This window comes from Notolabrus celidotus, chromosome 13, assembly GCF_009762535.1.
Source record: "Notolabrus celidotus isolate fNotCel1 chromosome 13, fNotCel1.pri, whole genome shotgun sequence".
NCBI classification, from domain to species: Eukaryota; Metazoa; Chordata; class Actinopteri; order Labriformes; family Labridae; genus Notolabrus; species Notolabrus celidotus.
Window position 1 is genome coordinate 32055267 of NC_048284.1, and position 19557 is coordinate 32074823.

General features: G+C 41.1%; 1 protein-coding gene across 1 annotated transcript in view; it reads right to left on the minus strand.

The window, feature by feature from the left end:
• mcm9 (minichromosome maintenance 9 homologous recombination repair factor) overlaps positions 1 to 18428 on the minus strand; it is a 28888-nt gene extending 10460 nt beyond the window's left edge. Inside the window, exons 1-11 of the mRNA XM_034699378.1 lie at positions 18250 to 18428; positions 16829 to 17002; positions 14697 to 14835; positions 10782 to 10888; positions 7409 to 7615; positions 6626 to 6707; positions 3340 to 3540; positions 3122 to 3247; positions 2903 to 3022; positions 2619 to 2793; positions 757 to 959 (exon numbers count right to left, since the gene is read on the minus strand). Coding sequence (XP_034555269.1) covers positions 757 to 959; positions 2619 to 2793; positions 2903 to 3022; positions 3122 to 3247; positions 3340 to 3540; positions 6626 to 6707; positions 7409 to 7615; positions 10782 to 10888; positions 14697 to 14835; positions 16829 to 16993 — 1525 coding nt within the window. The 5' untranslated portion in view covers positions 16994 to 17002; positions 18250 to 18428. The remainder of the gene's footprint in view (positions 1 to 756; positions 960 to 2618; positions 2794 to 2902; positions 3023 to 3121; positions 3248 to 3339; positions 3541 to 6625; positions 6708 to 7408; positions 7616 to 10781; positions 10889 to 14696; positions 14836 to 16828; positions 17003 to 18249) is intronic.
• Between the last annotated feature and the right edge of the window lie 1129 nt (positions 18429 to 19557).

Consider the following 19557-nt stretch of genomic DNA (forward strand, 5'->3'; position numbering starts at 1 on the left):
CCTAGGAATGCAAACTAGTTTAGTTTTTATTAAGGTTTCAAAATATCCTCATCAGATATTTAATGATCGTCTAAAGACGTTTATGAGGGATGCATCCAGCTGAAAGTCTCCAGTTAACAGGGTCGCTGTTTAAACCAAAACACCGTCCGATCTCTGCCACGGCTTTTTGAGTTCAAAAGGATTTTAAAGCCGTGTTGAAATGTCTTTGCTACTCGCGCTTATCTCCACTCACGTGTTGATTCAGTGAATCCATCTGTGATGAAATATAGCACCATCTAAAACAGACCAGCTGAGTCTCTTCATGCTAACAGGCTAACTGTTGTGTTGCTCATAATGATACCTGCCTGTCCGTCTGCTTCTATGGTGTCATCTCTGATGAATGGCATTCCTCTTTGTTTTACTGCCCTCTACTGGTCTGGTGGTGTAGTGCATTTACTTTTTTTCCTTCATATGTCACTGGCCTGATTTACACAATCTACCCGTGACTTCAGCCCACGGTCGAAACGCAGACAACAATGGGGGCAGAGGAACCTTTTAGTTCAGGGTAAAGTAGTTCTGGGGGCTAAAAGACCCCGGGACTCTTGGTCGAAATGCTCCTAATTTTGCCTCAGTACAGGGTCAAAAAAAGAAGGGACCACCATCCAATCAAATTCAAAGACATGTCATGTCTGAGACACTTTCAGACCTTAAATTCAAACTTTCAATTATCTTTTTAAAGACCAGCAGAAACAAGATTTCCAGCAGCTAATGCTCTACCTTTGTCCTCCAGAATAAAGGAGGAGATGACGCGGTCCCACTCTGAGTTCTTTGTGTCCAGCAGGACGAGGACCAGGTCAAAACGACTGAGCAGAGGGCTGGCCAGGGCGACGTTCACAGACAGTGGCTCGTTAGGGTCGTACTGGCCTTTGGGGTTGGCGGCTGCCAGGATGGTGGTGCGAGTGTTCAGCTTACACACCATACTGTGGAGAGGAGGAGGAGACATCCAGAGAAGAATATCTGTGTTAATCAAGCGGCAACCTCTGGTCCTAAAATATGAAGCCCATGTAGAAGTGCTAAAAACTGCAGTTCATCAAGCGTCCACTTGAGGCTGGCTGCAGAAACACAGAAAACCAAATACACACCCTTCAAAAAAGACGATCTTTACAGCAGAAATAAACATGTTTACAGCCTGGTACAAAAGACGAGTTTATGTCTGAAGAGCTCATTTCTCTATGGGCACACACTGAGTCGCTTCCGTAGAAGTCCTGCTGCTGTGGACATTCAAGACTCCAGCTGCTGCTACAACTACTACTATCCGTCTCATCACTATCATCTCTCTCTCTCTTCATCTCCCTCTATCCCTCTCTCCAACACGGTCTCAGCAGATGTGTGTCTAACATGAGTCTGGTCCTGCTGGAGGTTTCTGCCTGTTAAAGGAAGTTTGTCCTTGCCACTGTAACTTGCTAAATGCTGCAAAGTGCTCTGCTCATGGTGGATTAAGATGAGATCAGACTGAGTCCTGTCTGTAAGATGGGATTGGATCTTATCCTGTTTTGATGTTAGGTCTTTGTTAATAATAGAACATAGAGTACGGTCTAGACCTGCTCTGTTTGGAAAGAGTCTGAGGATAACATTTATTGGGATTTTGCACTATAAATAAAGATTGATTGATTGACTGTATGGGGGTTAATTATCCATAATTTGACAGTTCAGAAGATATTAAGATTACGAGGTTTGCCCATTTAAGGACATGAATGACTTGACTGACAGGTGGGAACACTGTTGCTGTTAGCGAGGAGGCTCAAAGCCCGCCTCTTTAAATCCAAGCGGCAACCTCCGGTCTAAAAATATGAGTCAATGCGGAAGTGTTAAAAGCTGCAGTTCATCGAGGATCCGTTTGAGGCTGGCTCTGGAAGTACCGGAAGTCACATACACATGAATGGGAAAAAGACGATCTTTGTAGCATTAATAAACATGTTTACAGCCTGGTACAAAAGATGAGTGTAGTCTGAATAGCTAATTTCTCGATGTCCTCTCACTGTGAGAGGGTTGAATTTTTTTCTAACGCGGCAATTTCGAAGATATTGAGATTACTAGTCCTCCAATGAGAGGCACAGCTGCCTGCAGGAACACTGCAGCTGTTGGCTAGGAGGCTCAAAGCCCGCCTCTTTACGTCACACTGGCTCGACAGAAGCAATATGGCTGCCGCTGCTGATTGGCTTCAAAACAGCGTTCAGAAACAGATGGGTGACGTCACGGATACTACGTCCATATTTTTTACAGTCTATGTTTAAATCACTAGCTTGACAGCAGTTGGGTTGAGTTCAGCATTTCCAGTACGGCTCCCGCAGATGATCGGCTTCAAAGCAGGGCTTCAGAAACAGATTGGTGACATCACAGATACTAAAACCACTAGTTCCTCCAGAGTCCACATGAGGTGGTCTCTGAAAGAATTGTCATGTTTAAGTGTCTGAAAACCTTTTACAGTAAAGAGCTCCTTTCAGCATCCTATATGAGTGAGCACCTTATCTGTGACAACCCCCCTCTGTGCAGTAACGAGATTTATAATCCTTATTACAGCCTAACCAGACTTCATCGACAGGCTTTATGGTATTTTTTTAAGAGGCGACTTGTTGTACCCAGCTTTGGCAACACTGATAGACTGCTGCTCCATGGCTTCATGGATGCTGATACGGTCGTGTTCCTTGATGCTGTTGAACTCATCGATGCAGCACAAACCCCCGTCTGACAGAACCAGAGCGCCTGCCTCCAGGTGCCACTCACCTCCGTCTCTCACCGCTGCTACAGTGAGCCCTGAAACACAACACATGAGTGTTCTGTTAACTCACACGAGACTGAGAAGATGAAGAGGATATACTTCTTCATCTGAGATCATCATGAGCTGACACAGAGCGGAGTCTACCTGCACTTGTTGATCCGATTCCAGCTGTGAGGACGGAGCGAGGCATGATCTTGGCTGAATACTTCAGGAACTGGGACTTCCCTGTGCCCGGGTCACCAACCAGCAACATGTGACACTCCCCTACAGAGGGCCAGATTTGTTTTCTTATACAGTGCAGGCTGGATTAATAATAAACAACATGTGTTTGTTTGTTATTTCAGATCACAGCTCTCAGTGTACCTCTGGTTTTGGTCCCAGAAGAATCTATTCTCTGCACTCCTCCAGCCAACACCATTGCAACCGCCAGTTTGACCACATACATGCCAAACACCTGAGGACACAGACTCAACAAGATCTGATTCCTACCTGCAGAGAGGAGTGGATGATGTCATAAAACAAACAATAAAACAAGGACTGATGTATGGAGTGTTCAAAAGACTGAACAGATTCTTACTCACCAGCGAAGGGATCATGTTTGTAGCTTTCCCAGAACTCCTCAAACTCTCTCTGAACGTCCTTCATGAGCAGGGCGGCAGCCGCCTGCTGGTTGTTCACCTCTATGTTGTTGGCTTTGAGCACCAGCTCCACCTCGCAGCGAGAGCCGTCATAGAATGGCTTCCAGCGCTGACACATCACGCCGTACACCGTCACATCATCTCCTACGAACAGAGTACGAACACCGCCACCATCAGACAGAAAGTGAAACTGCACAGTGCAAAAGGGAGACATGGGCTGTTTTCTAAACTGCCTACTATACTAGCAGTACGTACTGATTTGGTCTAAATTCAGTATGTAGTATTTGAACAAGAGCAACATCTGCAGTATGCCAAAACTCCCCGGATGTCGTACTGATTCAGGAAAATGTCTCAGTATGCATCGGACCAGTCTCCCTCACGTACTGTTTCCCACAATGCACTGTGCCATTGTTACACTTCTTATTTCTTCTGTATATGACGGGGGAACTAGGTGTTGTGAAAATCATTAAATTCCATATAAACTACTTCTTCACTTTTTAAATCATTAAGGCTGATTTATACTTCTGCGTCTCCCCTACGCAGCAGGGGCTGACGCGGACATGAGCCCCACATACTTGTGTGTCGATGTGTCTGTGACACGCAGCAATTCTCCGCCGAAACACTTGAGGGCAGTGTGGTCTCTCTGATAGCCGGTCGCCTGCTTCCAGCCCCGCTACGATCTCTGTTTACTTTTCCTCGGCGATTTAAAGCGTGTTATGTTAATCTACAGCTGATACATGTTGCTGTTCATCATACAGACATGATTACATGAAGAATAGAGAAGAGGAGATGAAATACACGGCTGATGAGTGGGGATCCTTGAAGTAAATGCAGGAAAAACAATCCCGCCAAGCAGACCAATCACAGGCTTGCGGTCCGCATTGATTCTATGGGTAGTTACATTTTGGAGGAGGTGCACATCAGCTATGTGCGTAGACCATTGCGTAGGTATGATAGCTACACTGACCTCCAGCATAGGCTACGCCGTTGATTCCAAGCAGAAGTATAAATCAGCCTTAAGTTAAACTTAAATTTTTCTTTTATTATTTTAATGTTCCTAATTCATCCTTTGCACTTTTTCTAACTTTCCCGATTCTTTTATTGCCCTTTTAATGCTTTTATTTACTTCTCCATTTTTATTTATTTATTTATTTTTCTCTATTTACCCTGAAAAACCTCTCAACAATGATTTACGGGTCCATTGTCACACCACTCCATACTGTTTAATTGATGTGTATTCCCTTTAACCTCTTGCGTTGCATTTTGTTTTGCATTGATCACATTTTCTCCTCCCTGTTTGTCAATTTTTTTACTCTGCTATTGAACTACGCTTTGTTTGTCAAAGCACTTTGTAAACATTTGTTTTTAAATAAAGTTATTATATTATTATTATTATTATTATATTAAGTGATGCTAAAGAAGCAGTTTCTCTATCAGCTTGGCCGTTGTTTACTTCCCCTTTCTGAAACCAGAAATCCAGTGACGCCCGACCCAGCATCCTGCAGAACATTCATACTACAGACTGCAGTATACAGTACGTACTGAATACTACACTTCTCTATAGTATGTAGCAGGCTGTTTTGAAAACAGCCAAAGACAATGAGTTTAATCCACGGTTGCCAACTATGAGTGTCTGGCTGGAGTCATTTTCATGACATGGACCTTATCACATGTACTTGCACTTAAAGGTGCAGTTGGTATGAATGGGGTAAAGAACTATTATTTTTTTCTGCTGGGTTTGGGAAAAAAGTCATAATACCCATCGATACTCATCAGTAATTGAAGTAATTTAAGATTATAGCCAAATCTCTGTGTTTTCAAATACCTTTGTATCAAGCAATGTTATTATTACCCCTCGTTCCTGTTATCACGGACCAATCAGAGGTACTCTCTGACCCTCTGTCCTGATTTGTCGAGTGGCGGCCCCTACTAGCTTGTCCTGATTGTCTGGGAAGCCGGCACTACTTCCGAATAGAACAAGCACGAGAAGTAGGGGAAATCTGGTGGGTTGGGGTAGTGTTGACATTTGAAATCTATCTCCAAACTGATGTTTATATCAAAACTACCAACAGCAGCTTTAACCTTGTGCACTTAATTTGATCACATTTATAGGATCTAACATAAGAAGGTAGAGGGGTGTACTCAGGCTGCTTGATACTCAAAGTTTAGGGTTAATTTTAACAAAATCCAGGCAGAGGAAACAAGAGGGGACATTTTGAGTATGTAACACTCAGTTCCTGAATTCTGGTGAATATTTATGAAACCATTTTTGCTGGAAATTCAGTTACGTAGAAGGAAAACATGAAATTATTGATAGATAAATAAAAAAAGAAGCTTACATTCTAGTAAAATTTGATGTTATTTTTTCATGACGTCTCTTTAAAACAGAGTAGTTCAATTTAAATCTGAGGTTCATAAATCACTGATTAAACACTTTCTGGGGTGTTAAACTGAACTCTTAGTCCTGTGTCAGTCAGGGGTCTCAATCATTCAGGGAAGGGTTGACAGCGATATCTAAGTTAAAATAAGAGATGCTTTGCAGCCATTTCCTTTTTACTACAGTAGTCAGGCTAAAGCTAATTCATTGTGATACTATTGCATGGTCTAAGACCACTATTTGGCAGCTACTGGAATTTTTAACGTGGAGTATTTTCTTTCACGATACTCTGCACGAGCTAACTTCGTGTACCAATCAAGTCACCTTTAATATCAAACCATAACTGAGCGTAGTGTCAGTTTCTAATTGTCTGTCTTGTTCGTTGTCTCTGTCAGAAGCCAATCAGAGACAAAGTGGGGGACATGTTTGAGCAGTTAACCGATCAACACATCGATATAAACATTGCACACCAGTGTTTTTATAATGTAGTGTTTTGGTGTGAGATTTGTCATGGCAGATTGAGACAGTGAGACTGACAGTGAAAGAGTGTGTCACACGCGGGGGGTGTTAGAGTTGGCAGCCCTGTAGTCCATTTATTTAAATAAGATGATTAAAAGTTCTGTTTCTGACAACTGAGGAGTATAGATAAATATAGTTTGAGATATGACCCTCATCAAGGTCAGTGAGTATTAAAACTTTGAGTACTGCTTCGATGTGTCCACTGAGGCAGAAGCTGAGAGATTCCTGTTTTTGTGGAGTCTGGTGGTTTTGTGAGAGCAATGGAACAACTGTTTAAGGTTGGATAAAGCGTTTTTAGGAAAGGGTACAGATATTTTGGTAAACAGTTCTTACCGGATTTACAAATGTCGACTAGATCATCCTCCAGAACCACCACCATGGACCGAGGAATACTGCCCACTGACAGCCTCTGCACCTGAGGGAGGACAGTCCTTGTTCTGTATCATCTGGGACACATTTACATTACAGTGATCAGTTAGAAGAGACGGACAAGGGACTTCCACCAGATCCGTGTCTGGTCCATCTCCGGTCCATCTCCGACCTGGCTCTATGCTCTCTCGTTCGTCAACACCTACTGGTTGTGTGTATTCGGAACGCAGCACGGAGCAGGACTGCCAGAGTCATGTGACCGAGGTTTTCCTGCAGTAATTCCTGAATCAAGGATTCTCCTCCTCCTCTCCTCATCCATGTTGTCTTTCTGGTCCTCTGAAAACCTCTGACCTGTTGACTCCAGGCCTGGCTCTGCTCATCATGACGGTTTGTTGTTGTAGTTAAGTGAAATACGATCTGGTGATAACACAGAGTGTTTGATTCTGAAAATTAATCAGATGTTTTCATTTTGTTTTGGTGCCTGACTTCCTGTCTCGCTCCATCTGCTCTGTTGAGATTGATGCACCGTGCTCCGGCATCCGGCAGAAATAGAAGTCTTGTGTATGTGATCCGGAGAGCTCCGACCTGCTGGATCAGAGACGCAGCTGGAACGCAACGGAGTGGATCCAGTGGAAGTTAACACATTGACTAGAATAGAAACCTATCAGATCCGGTGCTGTGAGGGATCAGAGACGGACCGGACACGGATCTGGTGGAATTTGGCCGTGACATGTATGGATGCCTTACCTGCTCTTGAATCTTGATCTCCTGGTAGTCTCTGCAGACACTGAGCTCAGATCCGTCAGACAGACAGGTGAATTTAAAGGAGTTACAGGCATCAGGGTTCGGACAGGACACAGGAGGGACGAAATTGTAGTGCTGATCAAAGTCAGCCTGGACCGTGAACACATGGCGGCACTTGTTGCACATGTAGTCCCGCTCATATTCCAGCACCTGTGAGAGGCAGAGAAGTACTTCTATTACATTTCCTCCTGCTCAAAGTGAAACGTTTCAACACCACCAGAATCTAATGTGTTCAGAATCTGCTGTGTGAATAAGATAAATGAACGTGAATCATGTGTGACTGTTTAAACACAGGTCTTTCAACTGTCCATCAAGGTTTCCCCATCATTGAGTTCATCAACATGGACTTGAGTATCCCGGGTATGAGCCTTATCCCCGCTTTGATCATAATCATCACAGATTCTCTCCTCACTTCAGCTTGGTTCTCCTGTCACCCCCTACCGCAAGAATCTTGGCATCACCTTTGATAAAAGACCTTAACTTCAACCAACATATCAAAACCACAGTCCAGTCTTGTTTCTATCAGCTACGCTAAAATCTCTCAGAGCAGGCCCTTCCTTTCACACCATAACCTAGAAATTGTCATCCATGCATTCATCACTTCCTGATTAGATTATTGTAACTCACTCTACACCTGCCTAAGCAAACACAACCTCTCAAAACTCCAGTTAATCCAAACATCACTGCCAGACTCCTCACACACACCAAGGGAACATATCACACCCATTTTAGCCTCTCTTCTGTGGGTTTTAGAATTGATTTTAAGATTTTAACTCTCACTTTTAAAGCAATAAATGGACTGGCCCCTGAGTACATAAGTGAGTGTCTAAAAATATGTCCCAAACTGCTGCCGGAGATCCTCCAGCAGGTCCCTCTTGGAACTTCCTAGAGTGAAGTTAAAAACCAGAGGTCCCCGGGCCTTAGCACTTCACTCTGGAATGAAGTGCCGGAGGAGATCAGGCAGGCCACATCCTTGTCCTCTTTTAAAAACACACTTTAAATGTGCTTTTATTTCTTATTTCATCCCTGACTTTTTAATTTCTGCATGGTTTTATTATTGTCTTTTACTCAACTCATTTTAGTTGTCATGTGCTTTTGTGTTTCTACTCGCTATGTAAAGCACTTTGTAAACCTGTTTTGAAAGGTGCTGTATAAATACATTATTATTATTAATATTAATATTAATGAGGATGTAGTATTTAAATACACACAGAGAAATCTGCTTATTCTGATCCCTGTGTACAAGATAAATAATGTACCCTGGTTTCTGATTCCTGCATCTGTGATGTTTGATGTCTGTGGCTTATTACTGGCTTAGCACTATTAAATACCAGCGTCCGGCTGCTGACATGCCGTGTCGGCCTCATCTCAAGGAAAGGGAGAAGGGTGACAGCAAATGTTAAACATGTCCTCTGCTCTGTTGAGCGTCAGCCTGTCAGCGCTACAGTGTAAGAAGAAGAAGCAAAGGATGAAGGTATGCAGATGTGACTGTTAATTAAGAGGTTTTCATTACCAGCGCCATGTTTGTTTTGCTGATATGTCCACGTGGTTGAGAATGAGATGTTCCTGTACGGGTAGTTCGCAGCTGTCAGGTGTATTTTAGATGCTGCTGAAATATCTGGCAGCGTGCATTACGAACACAAATAACTGAATAAAACTTTAAAAAGTAACATTGAGAATACTAAAACATACATGAAATCAATACGCCATTACGCTCTGATAAAAACCTTAGTCTACAGACTAGATTTCCAGCAGCTGAGAGTAATCCTCTCAGCCTTTGCAAACGTAGGAATGAAGAGACAGAGACATGCATGCCGGTGTTTTGGTTCAAAGAGTTACCCTGTTAACTGGTGACATTCAACCGATACGTTCGTGGCTATCACATAGACCAGGGGTTCCTAAACTTTTCAGCCTGCAACCCCCAAAATATAGGTGCCAAAGACTCGTGACCCCCACTGTCTCTCAAAGTGATTTAATGTGGCTTCATTTAGCTGGTCTGCAGAAAATGACCCTACCTATATGAGCATGTGTCTGTGTTTCCTGTGCTGTTATGAATTAACCTGCTGCTACTGATGCTTTAGATAATGAACTGTTCACTAACACTAAACTTAGGAGTCATCTGGCAACAAAGAAAGGCAGAAAACTCATTACATTTTCTATTTTCAAGGTTTTATTTCAACTTTAGTTACTATTTTTGTCGATATTTTTTTACTATAATGGGTAAAATGTAATATTTTTAGATAATTTAAAAAAATAAAAACATTCTGGAAGACATCTCACGACCCCCCATTTGTGTCTCACGACCCCCCAGGGGTTCCAACCCCCACTTTGGGAACCCCTGACATAGACTATAAATGATAGACGTCTTATCTGTGACGTCAACCATCTGTTTTTGAAGCGCTGTTTTGAAGCCAATCGGCAGCGGCAGCCATATTGAAAATGTTGAACTCAACCTAACTTCTGTCGAGCGAGTGTGATGCAAAGAGGCGGGCCTTTAGCCTCCTCACTAACAGCTACAGTGTTCCTGCCTGTCAGTCAAGTCAGCTGTGCCTCTCGTTATGTAAAACTTGTAATCTAAATATCTTTGAAACTGACGTGTTATGAAAAAATTCACCCCTCTTTGAATGGGTGTGTAAGTGGTATCAGGTACTTCCGGAGCCAGCCTCAAGTGGACACTCGATGAACTTCAGTTTTTAACACTTCCGCATTGGCTTCAATTCTCCCGGCTGGAGGTTGCCGCTTTGTAAAAACCTTAGTCTACAGACTAGATTTCCAGCAGCTGAGAGTAATCCTCTCAGCCTTTGCAGATGTAGGAATGAAGAGACGGAGACATGCATGCCGGTGTTTTGGTTCAAAGAGTTACCCTGTTAAGTGGTGACATTCAACTGATGCATCTGTGGCTATCATAGCAACAACAACAGAGAGAGCTCTGTCATCTGTCTCTTTGTTTTAGTATTCATCAAAGACACATCTGATGATATGATTGTGACACTGTAATGGAAAGTGACATTTTATCAGCTGTTGCAGCTAGAACAACCACTGACCCACTCAGCTGAGTGGCGGCAGCTAACAGGGACACCCCATAAACCAGAACACCGGTGTAGTTTTGGAAAGCACTATGATCTCAGTCCAGCTCCCCCGCCTGCTGTTGACATCTTAGATTTTAAAAATATGAATAAATAGATCAGCCAATCAGTCATTATGATGTTGAAGAATCCCTCTTTTCTTACTTTAATCCATTGTATTTATTTATTTCGAGTATTTCTAAGTCAAGAGGTCAATTTAGTTCAATTTCAGCAAACTGAGCATGTGTTACCTTGGCAACGCTGGCACGTATGACCGTGCCGGTGACAGATAGGAAGTGTCCGACATCTCTGGATCGGGGAATGGTGTCTCTGGTCAGCTCTGGACACACCGGCAGACCTAAGGTCAGAGGAAGGTCCATAAACACACAACATTTTTAAAAAAGCAGAGGTTAAAATACTGTGAGACTTTTCATTACACCGACTAACCCACGATCTCTAAAACAATGTGACTCCCCGAGTCCTGAAAGCCTCCCGTTAAAGCAGCTGCAGTAAGACTCAGGGGACAGGGATGTTTTAAACACTGCTCATTAAAAGGTTTCTGGCACTTTCATGTCACGTTTAGGAGACGTTCCCGTTTTCTCCACGACCCTCAGCCTAGGATGTGCAAGAATATACAGCTTTCAGTGTTTGTGATATACAAGGGGCATTTCGACCGGAGGGACTTTACTCCTGAACTACGTGCGTTTCGACCAGTGGAACTAGGGTCTAAATTTAGATGGTGCTACATTTCATCACAGATGGATTCACTGAATCAACACGTGAGAGGAGATAAGCGCGAGTAGCAAAGACGTTTCAACACGGCTTTAAAATCCTTTTGAACTCAAAAAGCCGTGGCAGAGATCGGCCAGTGTTTTGGTTTAAACAGCGACCCTGTTAACTGGAGACTTTCAGCCGGATGCATCCCTCATAAACATCTTTAGACGATCATTAAATATCTGATGAGGATATTTTGAAATCTTAATAAAAACTAAACTAGTTTGCATTCCCAGGAACTCCCTCTGTGTTTCAACAGCTGTGTAAACTCCACAAACACTGACACGTTCAGCTGAAGGTCTCCAGTTTACAGGGTCACTTTTAAAATCGTAACACCGAAGAAGAGAAGACTACTGTTCCAAGCTGCTAAATCAAGAGAATCACAGCTTCTTCTTTTGAAAAGTACACACACATACAAAACAGATAGAACAAATAAAAACTAATGAAAGAAAGAGAAATCAAGAGAATCACAGATGTGTGTGATGTTGTTGTGGACGGCGGGCAGATTAAAAACACTGCGGTTAATCTACCAATCAGACACGTTCAGCATTGCAGGCCCTGCCCCCTGAAGGTCCCGGGACCTTTGAAAAGTACTACCCCCCTAGCAGGGGCTTTTCAGGGGGAGATTAACTACCCCTGAACTAAATTTCGAAACGCACATAGTTCCAGGGTAAAGTTCCTGCGGTCGAAAAACGCCTTTACACTGTGGTAACAAGGGGGAACGCTTGTTTGAGATAATTTCAAAGCATCATTCACATGTTCTTGTTAAACTTCTCGTTTGTAAAACTCTTCAAATATTTAAAAAAAGAATCAAAGCTATTGTGAACAAGTCTTTTGAAGCAAGCAAAGTAGACGACAGACTACATCACTGAACTGAAACAAACATCATTATTAACATTGAGAGAGTTATTCTCTGTCACCATAGATCCTCATAATGAACCTGTGAATATGCTTGAAGGGGATATCTCAGTGGTTTTGAAGTGGGGTTTTATTTTTATTTATTTTTATTTAACCTTTATTTAACCAGATAAGTCCCATTGAGATCAAGCCCTTTTTTCAAGGGCGACCTGGCCAAGAGGTCAGCAGCACACGTCAGAATAAATGGCACAACTCAACAACATGGAACATATATGCAGACAGTATGTAGAAGCAAACAATAATAATTTAAAAGTGCAACTTATTTTCAAGTTAAGTGCAGTTTGTGATTATAAAACAGCATTTTAAAAACACAGGCACTGTTCTGGGGTCTTTCTTTCATTTAAGATAGACTTAAAGGTGTCCAGAGAGATGAGATCCGACAGATTCAAGTCCTTCTGGAGTTTATTCCAAGCAGTAGGAGCAGCAAAACTGAACGCTCTCTTACCAAACTCTGTCCGAACACGGGGAACACACATCCGCAAGGTGTCGCAGGAGCGCAAGGCATAGCGACTTCCTGATATCTGAAGATAAACACATAAATACATTGGGACCAAGCCAAGTAGACATTTGTAAATTAGATGAAGCCAATGTGTTTGCCTGCGCACACTCAGGGATGGCCAGTCGGCTCTGACATAAAGCTCACAGTGGTGAGTGAGGCGTTTGCAACCAGTGACAAACCTCAGCGCGCAGTGATATACACTATTTAAAGACAACAAACATTTAGCCGAGGCTCCCAAGTACAAGACATCACCATAATCAATAAGAGGCAAGAATGTTGCAGACACTAAAAGTTTCCTCGCTCTGAGGGAGAAACAGGATTTATTCCTGTACAGGAAACCTAGTTTCACCCTAAGTTTGGAGACCAGGTTGGATATATGAGTTACATGTGACTAGTAAGTGTGCAAGCTACAACGGAACCTTCAATGACAACCTGCAGGGGAACAGAATGCAAGCTAGGCTACCGTTCTCTGCAGACGTGGTCAGTCCTGCCACGTAGTTTAGCTGATATCAAAAGACTCAAACCCGAGCGCTCACTCAGTTTAAGGGAACACTCTACTTGTGTTTTTTTCAGCACTTCACTTTGCTTCCAGAAAGTCTGTTTTTTTTTTACTATTTGCAGACACAACTCAGACATGCTCATCCACCTGCAGCGCAAAAAGTCTAAATTACGTGACAGAATCGGCCCCATCTGCTGAAATCTGTAGCCAAGCTTGTGTGCTGTGTCTCGCTGCAGCTTTTCATTAAAGCAGCTGAGCTAAAACGCATCCATTCCGGATTGTACAATTACTAGTGACAAAAAACTCATACAACCCCACTTCAAAAACACTGAAATATCCCTTTAAAAGGGGACATATCACGCTTTTTTCATCAATATATATTGGTCTAAGGGGTCCCCAAAACATGTCTTTAAAGTTTATGCTCAAAAAACCACTTTGAAATCAGATTTTGGCATGCCTGAAAAAGTCCTCTTCTTCATTCCTCATCAGAACACTCCGTTTTCCCTCTGACCACGCCCCCTCCGGAAGTGGATGTGCCTCGGCTCTCCAGCACGTTGATCTAATGTTTACATGTTGGCTGAATATACACGGCTGCTCAGAGATCGCGTTACTTCAACCCTCTGAATCTAACCCTGACGGAGAGGCGCTTGTAGCAGGACCTTTCTGAAGGATTGGTCATAGATTTAGTGTTTCTTGTTGTTTTATTTATCAGTATGTCGACGTGTGTCTTGGTACACAGCTACGAACATGTAGCTATGTGGCTATGCTAACTAGCGCTAGCACTTATCCATGATAAATAAAAATCATCCACTAGATCTTCAAATCTGCAGACGTGGGGAATAAAACCGACCTCTGCCAGAAAGGCAGCAGGATCTTTTATGAAGGATTGGTCACAGATTTAGTGTTTCTTGTTGTTTTATTTGTCAGTATGTCGACGTGTGTCTTGGTACACAGCTACAGCTACAGCTACAGCTATGAACATATAGCTATGTGGCTATGCTAATTAGCGCTAGCACTTATCCATGACAAATAAAAATCATCCACTATATCTTCAAATCTGCAGACGTGGGGAGTAAAACCGACCTTTGTGTTTATTAAGACAGCCTACAACTAGCATGCCTCCCTCCTAAGCTCCTTGTTAGCACACATTTGTGCAGGTAATGAAAAACGGGGGAGGGATTCAGTATTATTTTATACAGTCTATGGGCTGAACAAGCTCCGAGCTCTGACTCCGTGACAGACCGGATATTGTTGTTATGTAACAAAAACACGGAAGTCTGAAACGGCTCGTTTCACACACATTTACAGAAAGGTGGAGAAATCAAAACAGGGGCAGAATGGATTTTTTTAATTCTCTGGGGGTTTGTAGACATGCCAGGGACACATATTTCAGGTAAAGAACCATTAAAAAGTCCATTTTGCATGATATGTCACCTTTAACACCTAAGCATGGTCATTATCAGATGAAGGTGTTACCTGTGATGCGGGCATGAGGAGCGTGTCTCAGTCTCTGCTTCAGGGACGCCTTCTCTGATAACTGTAGCGCCGTCTTGTGTAGCACCTTATTGAATATAGCCAGCACTTCGTGGGGGTAGGCGTTAAAATAGTCCCCGACCTGGAAACACACACAGGAGAGATGCAGTGAGGGATAAAGATGATACTCATGGTTCAGGGTCAGGAGGACAGGTTTGATTTATCCAGCATCTTAATTTGGTCATATGGGAGATTTCCTGTGTGAGTAATAAGGATACAACAACACAGTTAGCCCACAGACAGCCTGAGCCACTCTTTGGTCTAATTGTTATTCATAAAACTATGATAATAATGAGGGTTGTAACAATTGTACAGACGAGGATTAGGCAAAAAAATTAATTAAAGGTGCAATATTATTTTTTAATTCTGAAAAAAAAGGCTGAATTCTGAGATTAAAGTCAGAATAAAAAATATATTGCACCTTCATTTTTAATTAATAATTTAATTTATACTTAATTATCTTTTGTACAATTGCAACAAAACGTTCTGTTGCCTTTTTTAACTGATGTAATTTTAAAGTAAGAGAGTTTTTCTGCAGGAAGTTTGTTGTTGAAACATGTCAAGGTAAAAAATAAAAACACACTGGTCTAGTAACAAGAACTTTTACTTCACTATAAGGTATTACTACCCGGCTCTCTTGCACACTTGTCTCACCCTGTCTGGGATTTTTTTTCTCATACCAACCTGCTAAACATACATTATCCCTTACTTATTCATTTGTATTTATCATAGACTGTATAAATAATGGACGTAGTGTTTGGACGTCACCCATCTGCTTTTGAAGTGCTGTTTTGAGGCCAACTGTTGGCGGCGGCAGCCATATTGGAAATGTTGAACTCAACCTAACTGCTGTCAAGCTAGTGTGAGGTAAAGAGGCGGGCTTTGAGCCTCTTAGCCAACAGCTACAGTGTTCCCGCCTGTCAATCAAGTCAGCTGTGCCTCTCATAATGGAAAACTTGTAATCTTAATATCTTCAAAATTGCCGCGTTAGAAAAAAATTCACCCCCCGTACAGTGTGCGCTGATCAAGAATTGAGCTCTCCAGGCTCCACTTGTCTTTTGTACCAGGCTGTAAACATGTTTATTTCTGCTGCAAAGATCAGCTTTTATGAATTGGTGTGCTCATTTCGCTACACTGGCTTCCAGTTGCAGCTCGCATCAGATACAAAACTCTAATCATGACTTACAAAGCAGTCACCAAAACTGCTCCAGTTTACCTGGAACCCCTCGTCCAGGTCTACTGCCCTTCTCGCCCGCTACGCTCAGCCTCTGAAAAGCGCCTAGTGCTTCCAGCACACAAGGCCTCAAAATCAAAATCACTAGCTTGACTCTTCTCTTCTGTTGCCCCTAAATGGTGGAATGAATTGGCTAACTCCATTCGATCTCTCTACTTTCAAAAGACAGCTAAAGACCCAGCTCTTTAGGAAGCACTATGCACTTAGCTAGACTGTTCTCCACTGTTGTCCCCAGTGGCAGATCATGTCTTCCAGCTACAGTTGACTCGCACTGTCCTGCTCTACTCTGGGAATCTGTGTTCAGCTCTTGAGTGACCCAGCACTTGGTACTTTGGTCATTAGTTTGGTGATGTTAATTGTTGATGATGATAATGGAAGGTCTTTAATTGTTTGGTTGCTTCATTGTAGATGTTCCTTATTTTGAAAAAAAACCCCAAAAACACAACCTTACTTATTTTTGTGCATTGCCTTTACACTGCTTGGCAGTACCTGCACCTAAATTGACTTGAAGCACTTTGTTACTCTTACTGATCTTGTTTCCTCTTGTCTAGATCTTTGTTTGTGTTGTTCTTATTCTTGTATGTACGTCGCTTTGGATAAAAGCGTCTGCTAAATGACATTGTAACATTGTGTGTATGTGGTTTCCTCTACTTCTTGAGCCAGCCTCAAGTGGATCCTCAATGAACTGCAGTTTTTAGCACTTCTGCATTGGCCTCATATTTTTAGACGGGAGGTTGCCGCTTGGTATTTATTTGTTTATTTCGACAGGGACAGGGATTAGCTATTAGCTCGTTTAAATCTGTATGAATTAAATCAGGACTTTGAGATGTGTTGGCCTCACCTCCATATTGGCTTCAAACAGCGTCATGGCGTTGACAACAACAGAGTGTCGGGTCTCTTCTTCAGCGTCTGAGAAGAGCTGGAGAATGTCGTCATGGTGATGCTCTGTCAGGTAGGCGTCAAACACTCGGCCAATCAGAGCCTCCTGTTCTGGACTAATTAACATGGTGCACACCTGGAAAACACGAATCAACAATGTGGGTCAGAGTTTGAAGTCTAGGTGGACTTAGGTCATGTTAACGTCAATGCAAACACCAATACATTTAAACTTATGAGACTTTTATCAGAATAGTTACTGTGGGCTGAGATGACTTTAACTAACCAAGGGGTTCCTAAACTTTTCAGCCCGCGACCCCCAAAATATAGATGCCAAAGACTTGTGACCCCCACTGTCTCTCAAAGTGATTTAATGTGTCTTCATTTAGCTGGTCTGCAGAACATGACCCTACCTATATGAGCATGTGTCTGTGTTTCCTGTTCCTTTATGAATTAACCTGCTGCTACTGAGGCTTTTGATCAGCAACTCCTCACTAAACCTAAACTTAGGAGTCATCTGACAACAAAGAAAGGCAGAAAAATCATTACATTTTCTATTTTCAAGGTTTTATTTCAAGTGAAGCTACTATTTTTTGCCAATATTTACTATAAATGAATAAAATGTACTATTTTTAGATCACTTTTGTCATTCAACTTTTTATATTGGATTTTTTCAGTATTTTGTTCACAAGTTAATAAATTATATATAATACAAAACCAAGAAAGAAAAGAAAAAAAATTAATACAAAAACAGTGATAATAATAAACTAATAATAAGAATAATAATTAACAGTACAAGATAAACATAAGAAAACAAGGGAAATAAACTAAAACAAATAATAATAATAATAATAATAATAGTAAATATTTTTGGATTAATTAAAAAATAAAACACGACCCCCCATTTGGGTTTCGCCCGACCGACACTTTGGGAACCCCTGAATTAACCCTACATATGTTGTATGTTTATATAATTAAATCTCTCACACACAATTATACAACCCACAGCAGCTCCTCACTCACTCATTCATTCATTCATTCATCTATTCATTTACCACAGTTTTATTATTTCATCAGTAGTTTTATCATTAGAGCCTGATAGTAATGATAAAAATAACATTTCAAATGTTTTCTTCCGAGTAAAAATAAAAGGGAACACTACAGCAGGATATAAACGAGTTATTTAAGACATTTAAGTCCCATAAAGACATATTTTAGTCATATTAAAGTGTTGCTTTAGGATAAGAATCACATCCACAGGTTAAATCACATGATAACATCATTAAACGTTTTAATCATTGATTAGGACACCTGGTGGAGCAGCACGTCGAGACAAACAAACACTAACTGTTCCTTTTTCTTACATCGACAGAAAACACAGCTCACCTGGTAGTTCACAAACACACGAGCATTACACCTCCGGACAGAGCTTCTGGAGTTTTCAGCAGCAGAGACCAGTGAATGTCAAACATCGAGCTCACTTCAGCTCGATGTAAACAAACCGCTTCAGTTTCCCGGGCACTCCGGCAAGTCTTCTTCTGCGCATGTCCGGCTCCGGGCTCATGAGGAGGAGCGCCGAAGCAACAGCGCCACCTACTGCGACGGAGTGTGGGTGCAATTCTTCTCCTTCTTTTTATTTTTCTTCTTTGCGCATTACCGCCACCAACTGGACTGGAGTGTAGAACAGGAGATTTTAGGCAGTAGAAATTAATGAATGATTACATTAAATCAAAAGACAAACAAAACAAATAAAGTAAACCAAATAAAAAAATATTTGAAAAAATAATTGAAAAAACTACAGTATTTAAACTAATCCACTACAGTATTTAAACTAATCCACTACAGTATCCAAAAAAGTATTTAAACTAATCCACAACATTATTTAAACTAATCCACTCCAGTATTTAAACTAATCCACTACAGTATTTAAACTAATCCAGAACATTATTTAAACTAATCCACTACATTATTTAAACTAATCCACAACATTATTTAAACTAATCCACCACAGTATTTAAACTAATCCACTACAGTATTTAAACTAATCCAGAACATTATTTAAACTAATCCACTACATTATTTAAACTAATCCACAACATTATTTAAACTAATCCACCACAGTATTTAAACTAATCCACTACAGTATTTAAACTAATCCAGAACATTATTTAAACTAATCCACTACAGTATTTAAACTAATCCAGAACATTATTTAAACTAATCCACTACAGTATTTAAACTAATCCAGAACATTATTTAAACTAATCCACTACATTATTTAAACTAATCCAGAAAATTATTTAAACTAATCCACTACATTATTTAAACTAATCCAGAACATTATTTAAACTAATCCACTACATTATTTAAACTAATCCACAACATTATTTAAACTAATCCACTACAGTATTTAAACTAATCCAGAACATTATTTAAACTAATCCACTACATTATTTAAACTAATCCACAACATTATTTAAACTAATCCACTACATTATTTAAACTAATCCAGAACATTATTTAAACTAATCCACTACATTATTTAAACTAATCCAGAAAATTATTTAAACTAATCCACTACATTATTTAAACTAATCCAGAACATTATTTAAACTAATCCACTACATTATTTAAACTAATCCAGAACATTATTTAAACTAATCCACTACATTATTTAAACTAATCCAGAACATT